The sequence below is a fragment of the Sphaeramia orbicularis genome, chromosome 22 (assembly GCF_902148855.1).
Source record: "Sphaeramia orbicularis chromosome 22, fSphaOr1.1, whole genome shotgun sequence".
NCBI classification, from domain to species: domain Eukaryota; kingdom Metazoa; phylum Chordata; class Actinopteri; order Kurtiformes; family Apogonidae; genus Sphaeramia; species Sphaeramia orbicularis.
Window position 1 is genome coordinate 3770583 of NC_043978.1, and position 11161 is coordinate 3781743.

An 11161-nucleotide genomic window follows, 5' to 3' on the forward strand; every position below is an offset into this window, starting at 1 on the left:
CTACCATTGGTACTACTCCTAAAACAATACCCTCACTTCTATTTTTTTTTAATTTCACCAACTAACTTGCTGACTCACTATCTCACCAAACTATCTGACAACTCCCATACAAACGCCGACACAAACCGACAGGTGCTAGGAGATTATAAAGCGCTTATATGAGAAAGCGATACGTTGAATGAACCAATGACGTAACCTGAGCAAACCAAGGCCTAGTTTGTCCTGGGTCACGTGATTTCCTCGCCAGCCTCGAGTCAGAGCTTCACTTGCCACCCTGGCTCGAGACATGCGTCGAATCCTCGGTTGGCCCATTAGTAGTTAACACAATTGTCTTGAACTTTGGGACTTACGCAACACTGAATTCCACGCAATAAAGAACATGGGCGCTGGTCGGTGAAAGTTTTACGGTAAAGACCTACATTAATTTACATGTACGCTAAGCTAGCTAAGCTAACAGGTTAATGTTTATTTACTTAATAACCTGTCCGCTGATAACAGCTTGAGTTACACGTGAAAATATAGAAAGACCTTTGGCAGCGTGGATGCTGAATGATTCATAATCACAAATGCGTCGTGAAATGTTTCCAGTGTAAAAATACAAAACAAAAACCGCTTATCGTGTTCTTCTGATATGCTTTTTTCTTCAGACATTTTCCGGCTTCTGAACTCTGCTGACATGGCAGGCATCCTCCAAAGAACCAGACCTGCACTGAGGCCGGCTCTCAGACACATGAGCACCGGCTACAGCTTGTCCTCCGCGACCATAGCCAGACTACACTTCCATGCAGCTGGTCGTTCCACCTGCAGCTCGGCCCAGTCTGGTTATTTGTCACGAAAGCTGAGCTCTGGGTCGGATGGATCAAGGCTTCTCCTGCTGCTGCCCCGAACGACGGTGTTTCTCCAGAGTAACTGAGGAAGACTTAGCTTTCTTCAGGAAGATCCTACCAGGCAGAACCATCATCGACCAGACCTACTGGAGTCCAGCAATGTGGATTGGCTCAAGTCAGTCAGAGGTCATGACGGTTCTGGAACTCTTCTGGCTGTTATCCTTTTTTTTTTTTTTTTTTTTTTTTTTTTTTTTTAAATCTTAACTTACTTGTGTAGGTTATAGGTATGACCTTAATCTCTGGTCTGGAGAAATCCGGTGCAGAACTGTTTATTGAGCAGCATCAGGACTCAATAAGTGGTTCTCCAGAACTGTCTGCTGAAATTTTACATTCCCTTTTATAATTTTTAGATGTATCTTCCCTTCTGAGCATTTTGCTTCTACTTTGAAGTTCTGCCATTTTAATGGGATTTCTAATGGGAGATGGACCTTTTAGTCTTTCTTTTGAAATTTCCCCATAACATTGTTTTTCCCTTTATCTTTTCAGTTAACCATGAACTTCATATGCTTGTGTCTGCATGTAATTTCCCCTTGGTCCATTTATTTACCTCTGCTTGAACACAACTATATTTTAATGGGGAATTTCTAGAATGTCTGCTGCCATAGTCTTTTGTATTTTCCCTCATTAGAGACCAGTTTCCCTTCATCTATCTTATAAAAGGATGCAGCAGACAATACACTGGAACATAATGCTAAAGGGTTAAAACAATGCAGAGCTTTAATGTTCAGTGTGACCCTACAATCACACCTATTGCATTCAATTTTTAAGTTTAAATGTTACTTCAGTGCTGATAACTGCTTTAAAAATACATCATGAAAATACATAACCATATAACATTTAAGTATAATGATCATAATACCATAATTCATGATTTTCCACCTACAGTCACAAACCACATTCAACAAAAGATGTGTCTTAATGATGCAGGTTAACAGGCATGATTTTTTCCTATAGGCTCCAGCGAGGTGTTGCTGAGACCCCAAACCACGGCAGAAGTATCTGAATCCTCAGGTAAAGAATCAGAGAAATTCTAACTGAGCCATGTTTTATCCACGTCTTAGGTTAGGTTAGGTTAGGCTGCAGGTCCTGGTATATTTGCACACTTTGCCTTTGTATTTGGAATGACTGAATTTCCTACAGGATAATAAGCATGTTAACCGTAATCTAATCCAGTTTCATGACAAGATAACCATTCTTACAATACTTGAACATAATAACTGCATTTAAAAACACTGTGTCTATTTCAAACTCTCACAGAAAGTGAGGTGGTGATGATTTGATAAATTTTCCCTCCTGCAGGTACTGTAATAGCCGAAACCTTGCCATTAACACTCAAGGAGGCAACACCGGACTGGTCGGAGGTAGTGTGCCGGTTTATGATGAGATCGTCCTGTCCACTGCCCTCATGAACAACATCCTGACATTTGACAGTGTCTCTGGTACATCTGGAAACATCTGCCATTTTCTTTAAAATAAGCAGGCTGACAGAAGAGTATTTCCCCATTGGAATGACATCTTGGTGTTATAGTGAGTATCTGCTCCCGTTGTTTGTGTTTCAGGTATTCTGACCTGTCAGGCTGGTTGTGTCCTGGAGAATCTGTCCCTCTACCTTGATGACAGGGACTACATTATGCCTCTGGATCTGGGGGCAAAGGGCAGCTGCCACATCGGAGGAAACGTGGCCACTAATGCAGGTGGGCTTCGACTGCTTCGATACGGTTCTCTGAGAGGAACTGTGCTTGGGCTGGAGGTGGTGAGTACTGAACGTGTGGATGAAATGACCATATTTGTTTCTCAGGCTGTGTGATGTGACAATGTGTCATGTGTTCAGATCAAACCAAACAAACCAATTGTGAGGCAAGAAGCATGTTTTGTGTGGGACATGTAACTGATACTGAGACACACAGGCACATTTAGATAAAATGTCATTCTGTGTAAAAAAAAAAAAAAAAAATGAACATACACAATAGATTGTGCTGGTAAGATTTAGGGTCTTCAACATTTGTAGAGTTTTACATCTTAGTAAATTGACCCATAAAGACCCAGTGCTACTTTTGTGGCAGTTCCCAGATGCATTTTTTCTGTCCGTTTACCCTTTTTAAAGCGATTAATCACAATTTGTGATATTATTGTCTGGGTTTTGTACGCGACAGTGTAAATCAGGTATTTTCCTATATTTAATTTAGCGATCATGTTAGGGATGGGAATCAAGAACCGGTTCTTTTTGAGAACTGGTTCCCAGTAGCTAGATTCCTTAGAATCGTTTGCCTGCCTGCTTAACGATTCTGCTTATCGATTCCGCCTTCGTTGCGCATACGCGATGACGTCACGCGCATGCTGCGTTGTTTTGGTCGGAACGTAGCCAACATGGTGTTGAGGCAGAAACAGTCTAAAAAGACGACACCAGGTCCACTTGTAACACTTGCAAAGCTTCCATGTCTTCAAAAGGGTGGAATCCCTTCAACATGGTCAAACATTTGTCCACAGCATGTGATTCATTTACAGGAATGTCACGTACTTGATATACTATTTAGTGACGCTTGTGAATATAGTGGCAGAGTGAACGCTGGCCCAATTCCAGTTCCGGTGCGGGCAGCAAACGTCATACCTCCTCAAATACAAGTTTCTGAAGGTAGGAGAAAGGAAATGAAGTGCACAACAACGGGAGATGGGCCGAGTCGAACCCGTTCCACGTAGTAGAAATGCAGCAATAGAGGAATTAGTAAAGCGTCTTTAGTTTCACTTTCACTGCTCCCCCCCGAACCAGTCCCGGCGTCATCTGTTATTATTATTTATGCATGCTGTATATGTTCTATTTTCTGTGCAGACGGAAATATGAAAGACAGTTAATGCAAACACACCTGTTTGTACTCTTTCATTCCCTCACCCAATGAGAATCGATAAGGAATCGGATCAATAAGCAAAATCGACAATGGAATCTGAATCGTTAAATTCTTAACGATTCCCGTCCCTAGATCATGTAGATGTTCATAAATGCTCTTTGTAAATTAAAAGGTTAATATATCAAATCAGAAAAGAATCAGGGAAAAATGACTTTTTAAATAAATATATCATTAATATATAAAAACATGCATCTCCATCCACTGTCATTTCTCAAACTCTGTGGGTTTACTGATGAATCAGTGTTGTAGAAGATGATGGTGTTTCCGCATTCACTACGGAGCCTCTGAATTTCCAAATGGGTCATATCTCATGACCTTGAAAAGATGACAAACTGCAGTTTACACGTATTATTTACATGTATTGATAGGATTAGTGGATCAACAGTTATTAAACAGTTTAGATCTGCAGATGCTTTTGGTCAGTGGTGACCATCCATTTGGATGTTCAGAGGCCCTGTAGTGAATGTGAAAACACCATCATCTTGTATCATAGTTGATGCATTAGGTGTTTTGGCAACTCTGCTTGAAACAATATTAATTTTAGAGACAAAAAACATTTTTCCCTATAACATTTTGAAAATGTAGAACATTGCAGGCAGTTTTTTCTCTTTTTTTTTTTAACATAAATCTTTTGAACATGTGAAAGGATTTAAAATATATTTTATATAAACACAGGTTTTCCAACACTTAGTAAATTGACCCATAAAGACTCAGTGCTCCTTTTGGGGCAGTTCCTAAATGCATTTTTCTCTCTATTTAACCTTTCTGAAGTGATTAATCACAATTTATGATATTATTCTCTGTTTTGCTTTTTTCAGTGTAAATCAAGTATTTTCCTACATTTAATTTACTGATCATGTAGATGTTCATAAAAGCTCAGAGTAAATTAAAAGGTTACTAGTGCCTTGACCCATGAGAATCCACAGGTTCTAGAAGCATTAGAGTTGATAAAATGGGGGGCTGAGCTAAGTGTACTGGTGTAATACACAGATTAGGAAAAATATAATGGCCCTCATTTTGTTTTGTATTGAAATCAATAGTAACAGAAAAGAGTTCATTCATAGTTACCTTATATATTTCTTTGAAAGGGCTTTACATCATTACTGTATGACTTCATCACTTTCACATGACTTGATGACTTCACTATCTTACTGGTGTAACACACAGATTAGGAAGAAATGTAATGGCCTCCATCCCTCTCTAACTACTGGTCAACAGTTTTTAGTATTCTGTCACGGGCACCGAACCTTAACCTGCAATCTAACATCTATTCTGCAATTTTTGGAATAGTGCCTATTGAGCAGCAGATTATCAATAAGCACAAAGACATTATAGCATTTACTACTCTACTCGCCCGTCGAAGGATTGTCCTGTGGTGGAAATCCCCCAAACTGCCGGGCACCTCCTTCAGGATGATTGACCTCATGGTCCATCTAAGTCTTGAAAAGATTAAATACACACTCAGGGGGTACAAAAACCTCTTCTGCTACACCTGGAACCCAGTAATGTCCTTTATTAATACACTAAGAACTCTCCCTGATAACTCATGAATTCATGAGACTTGGGCTGGGTCATGAGGGATGATGTGTTGTTACACAGCCAAGACCATTGTAATTTTAAAAACTATTAACTCCAAAAGTATTGGTCGTATCAATGAGCTGTTTTCGCCTGTCTGATCCTTGAGCCAAAATACATAAGTACTCCTTAAGACACAGGCTAGCTCTCTCCAGTTTTTTCAGTTGTAAGCAGATACACATACGTGCACGCATGCAGAAGTCACTTGGGTTTTATAATATAGATTATATCAAATCAGAAAAAAATTTGGGAAAAGTAACTTTTTAAATCAAATATATCATTAACTGAACGCAAAAACAAGCATCACCATACACGGCCATTTATCAAACTCTATGGGTTTTACTGATAAATCAGTGTTGAAGAAGATGATAGTGTTTCCATGTTCACTATGGAGCCTCTGAATGACCAAATGGGTCATTTCTGATGACCATGAATAGATGACAAACTGCATTTTACACCTATTATTTACATGTATTGGTAGGATTAGTGGATCAACAGTTATTAAACAGTTTAGATCAGATGCTTTTGGTCAGTGGTGGCCAACCATTTAGATGTTCAGAGGCACTGTAGTGAATGTGAAAACACCGTCATCTTCTATTGGAGGTTCATTTGGAAGTTGTGACAAAAATAGTTGTGGGTCTTTAAGGGTTAAACATGAGTTTTTTTCCCCTTGTTATATCACACTGGCCTGTGTATCATCATCTGGACAAATCATATTAGGATTTGAATATGTGGCCATGTTACACAGCTGTTGTTTTCCTCCAGTTCCAGTGTGTTATTTCCTGTTTGTCCTGTATTTAACCTGTGCAGGTTTTGGCAGATGGGCGGGTCCTGGACTGTCTGGCCACACTGAGAAAAGATAATACAGGATACGACCTCAAACAGCTCTTCATAGGGTCAGAGGGCACACTCGGGGTCATCACAGCAGTGTCCATCCTGTGTCCACGTAAACCCAAATCGATCAACGTGGTATTCCTTGGTACGGCTGTTTCACTGACTGAGCTGCACAGAAGCTGGCGATGGCTTTGACCCATCTGTGTGTTTTTTGTGCTTTCAGGCTGTGAGACCTTTGAGCAGCTGCTGAAGACGTTCCAGCTCTGCAGAGGCATGCTGGGAGAAATCCTGTCTGCCTTTGAATTCCTTGACAGTGAATGCATGAGACTGTTAAACACACACCTCAAACTGTCTAATCCTATATCTGGTACATAAACACACACAGACAAGATGATAATGAGTGTAAGAACGTGTTGATCACACACTGACTCCTGTCTTCATGTACAGATTGCCCGTTCTACATTGTCATAGAAACGGCCGGGTCTGACCAGAACATGACGGGGAGAAGCTTCATAAGTTCCTGGAGGAGGCCATGACTTCATCTCTGGTCACTGATGGGACAGTAGCGACAGAGGACACAAAATTAAAGTAGCTCAATTTGTGATATGGTTCTACATGAATAATTCCAGTGTGAAGCAGATGGAATGTTTTTTAGACTATTTATATCTTGAGCTGTAGGTGTCAATGATGATGGTATTTCCTGTATGTGTGCATGTGCAGGCTTTGTGGTCTATGCGTTGAGCGTGTCACTGAGGCTCTGACTCACGATGGCTTCACCTACAAATATGACGTGTCCCTCCCCGTGGAGGAGATCTACCAGCTGGTGACGGACATGAGGCAACACCTGGGACGGCGTGCCAAGAGCGTGGTGGGATACGGACACGTAGGTGAGGACCCATGGGAAAAAGTCTGTATGAACACGGATTGAAAGAGTCAGAGGTTGACAAGGATGTAGAGCTGCAGCTACTGACTATTTTTGCAATCAATTAATCTATTGATTGCTTTCTTCAATTCAATTAAATGATTATTTGAATAGGTGAAAAAATTTATAAAATGTGAAACCTGTATGTTGAAATGACAAACAACTCGTCCTTTTATTCCAGAAGTAGCTGAAACAACAACCACAAAAAGTATAAATTAAAAGGATACATAAAAAGATCTATATAGAAATAACAATATAAAAGTATGTATAAAATATCTATAGATATAAACAACAACAAACAAGTCAAATGACATTGACAAACAATATGTGCACTGCAGTCTTTAACACAGTTGGATCCAACTTACTACCAACTTAAGATGGAACTAACAGAACTGAAAAAAATAAAGACAAATATGTAGAGGGTGTCCCAAAAAATTTGGCATTTCATCACCTAATAATTTGTTTAAAATTTGTTAGCTCTTTTTGCTCAAAAAATGGTAATAATTTTTATTGTTCTGCTTTCAGGAAAGGACATGCCGCAACAGAAAAAGCATTTTGTGTTTTGAAGTACGCCCAAACTCAGGTCAAATGTGAATGCACAATGTGAATTTGTTAGAAAATTTCATAAACAAGCGCCAACAGGAAAGCGGATTTGGATGTGGCATAAGAAGTTTCAAGAGGAAGGAAGTCCACTGTCGACTAGATGTGTGCCGTGTCACAAGCAGCGCACACATTGAACATTTGTAATATCTTTGGAATATTATAAAATTACCATCCCCCAGAATTTTTCATTTGAAATTTGTAGAATTTTTTTGGCCCGTGACCCCATTTTAACATCACAAATTTCTGGCAACCCCAGACATTCAAAACGGAGACATGGCAGAAAAGCCAGGTTGAGATTACTGCAAAAAGTGAGAATCTTATTTTCTTGGTCAGGATATGTACAGTCAGTCAAGCTTATATTCACAAGGCTGCAAATAAATACTGAACAAACATAGCTCAAACTATGAATTATGAAAGAGCTGCAGCATCTTAAACTCACCACAATGAACATTTGAAAGATAAACAGTACCACAGTGCTTCAGTTTCAGCTTCAGAGTGTGTCATGTCTTTTATGTATTGTGATTGTCTCAACTCACCATATATTTTTTATTAGTATTTCTTTTATTTTTATCAATTAGTAGAAATTTCAGGTGACCATATGTGGGGTCCCAACCCCAAGGTTGAAAAACAAAATGTAGTCACTCTGATAGGGAGATCTCAAATGATGTCAAATTGTTTTGGGACACCCTGTATGTTTGTGTGTAAGCTTCAAAGTTTAAAGGAGTAAGTGATGGTTCCAGTGTAGAAAACTGAACATAGACATGATTCAGAAAAATTGTTTCAAATGATGCAAGTTGATTAATCATTTGAACTCTAGTTAAATACATTGCCCAGCCAAAATGAAAGTGGTTTGGTTTGGTTACAGGAGAATTCCCTGTGACATCTATTTTGCCACATAATGCTTATGCAGGGTCACAATAAGGTTCTTTATATTTTTCCATCCACAGTTGGATGAATTTTTGATTACTGATGGAGAATCAGAGTGCTGCATCAAGGCTCATCGCATCCCATATTAAGAGTCTGGACTTTCATGGAGGCTAATCCATGTGTGAAAATGATGTGTCCTTCTCCTTGAACCATTCTGTCACAAGCTTGATGATCCTGATCAGTCCTAGCCTTGTCCAGTCTTTTAGACATTTAAGACATGAGAAGCTACTTATTCACCATTCATCAATTACAGTTAAATAATCTGTTCCAGCTGAAACATTATTAACCACTGCAGTACTTACCCATGGAAGGATCTTAAGTATTTGCTTAGTTACTTTTTTTGTCCAGGCTGTTTGAGTGTAACTCTATGTGGCAAAAAAGATGTGACAGTGAATATCTCCTGTATTCAAAACCAAAGGTGGTGCAGTCAAATATTGTACCAAGCCCGGCCTGGTACCAGACCTAAGTAGCATCAATGCATCACCTCTTGCCTTTAACTTCTTCCCCTGCCTTTTTCTCCCATTCTTTTCCTTCAGGCGATGGGAATCTCCACTTAAACATCACATCTCCAGCCAGAGACCATGCCCTCCTGTCCGCCATCGAGCCTTTTGTGTATGAGTGGACGTCCCGTCACCATGGCAGCATCAGTGCTGAGCATGGACTGGGTCTGAAGAAGAGGAACTACATTTACTATAGTAAACCCAGGCAGACGGTGGCTCTGATGGGAAACATTAAGACCATGCTGGACCCCCGAGGCATCCTGAACCCCTACAAGACTTTACCAGATGACCTCAAGTGACCTCTGACCTTGTCTGTCCTCTTTGCACTTTTAGAGCCAAACAATCAAGGTACTGGAAGGAGAATATTTTCATGTCTGTGTAGACCACACAATGATAAGTTTTGTTTTAGTGCAGTATGATAATTAGTACAAGTTACAACTAAAAACTACCTCAGTTTGGAATGAAAGTCACTAAAACAATGCAAAATGAAGAATGTGTCCAGTGGTGCAGTATTGTTGAGATGTATGTTCTGTCCTGGTTACCACAAGGAGGCAAACAAGTACAGATACAGTACAAAGTTTTGTACAGTACAAAAAAGTCACTCACGTTAAGCTCCTTGGAAGTGTACTGACTTGTACAAACTTAAAACACAGCCTATATTTAAGAACTTGAAGAGTTGTAAATGAGCAGGACAACACAGCACACGTGAATAAACTTATTTGTGTATGATTTATTTTATTATTATGTGTAATTGTTTCTAGATGCTTTGACAACATTGTTTCCAGAAAATGTTACAATGCCACTAAAGCCTAATTTGAATATAACTGAATAAATCAAGAGATAAGCTGAGTAAATGTTTTAATTCACTGAACTTTTATCTTAAGTGTCTTAAGTGTAATTTGAGTTTGTTTGTTTTCTGGAGACCAAGCATAATTCAGTTTCTATTATTCATGTTTCACCGATCACAGTTGAGCTTTACTTTACTACACCGATACCCTTCATGTGCAAACAATACTTAAACCTACATTTGATTTTTTTTTTTTTTGAGTTCATTTACACAGGAAAAATAAAAGGTTAAGATGTGGAATAATCCAAAACACTGACAAAAAAATGGCTATGTAATGTGTCCCCCAGAGCTACAGAAGCAGAAGGTCTTGTGTATCCAAAGTGGACCCATCAGAACCATCCTTACTGAATTGATTGCCATGAATGTTCTCCAAAACCATCACAAAGGCCAACTCGGCATTAGACAAGAGTGCCGTAAATGTTTTATTACATATAAAAAAGACAAAGCAACTAAACAAAACCATCATTTGTGAACAAATTCATTTGAAACTGTACACCTAGGCAACTTTATCAATTAAAAATGAGTGTCAATCCCCCCCCCCATAATTCAGGCAACTTGTAGAGAGTACAGTGGGAGATGAAGAAGAGGAAGAAATGAAGGCCTGGCTTTTGTGGAATCCCCTCATTGCACTGCACACATCTTCACTTCTTTTCATTTTCCTATAAGATACAGACTAGCTCCTATTGGCAGATACTGCATGTCTACTTCAGGAACCACTGAAATTAGACGATATTTTATAGTGTTTTTCCCCCGTACAACAAGCAAGCACTTACCTTCCACTATTTCTCAACTCATTTCCTATTCTCTCCAGTAATGACAATATGGGTACAGAGAGTAAATGCCTATATAATGTATACAGTTCATCATACATCAGTCTTATCCCCAGTAGTGTAGTAGATACATAAATATCAGTATTTTTAAAACAAAAGTTTAAGAACAATTTTGATTTGACTGGGTCTTTTCCTTTGTAGGTGTACAGAATTGTATGTTTGTAGTATGTGGCAACAGTTGGCGCGTAAAGATAAATAAATTATAATCTTCTGATTGTCTCTGAGCAGAATATCAACACTAGGGCTGAGCGATAAAATAATCAAAATCATTTTCATGTTATAGTTTGATTTACACGTATTAGGTCTTTAATCTTATTTTGTCTTGTCTTTCAC

General features: G+C 39.1%; 1 protein-coding gene across 1 annotated transcript; it reads left to right on the forward strand.

Annotated features, from left to right (window-relative positions):
- The first annotated feature begins 253 nt into the window (after nt 1–253).
- d2hgdh (D-2-hydroxyglutarate dehydrogenase) lies at nt 254–10000 on the forward strand. The gene is given in 11 exon segments (XM_030126021.1): nt 254–407; nt 648–1013; nt 1842–1898; nt 2187–2326; nt 2447–2640; nt 6176–6344; nt 6423–6566; nt 6647–6688; nt 6691–6787; nt 6920–7086; nt 9188–10000. Coding segments are annotated over 8 exon segments (1110 nt in total). The 5' UTR covers nt 254–407; nt 648–1013; nt 1842–1898; nt 2187–2292; the 3' UTR covers nt 9451–10000.
- The last annotated feature ends 1161 nt before the right edge of the window (nt 10001–11161 follow it).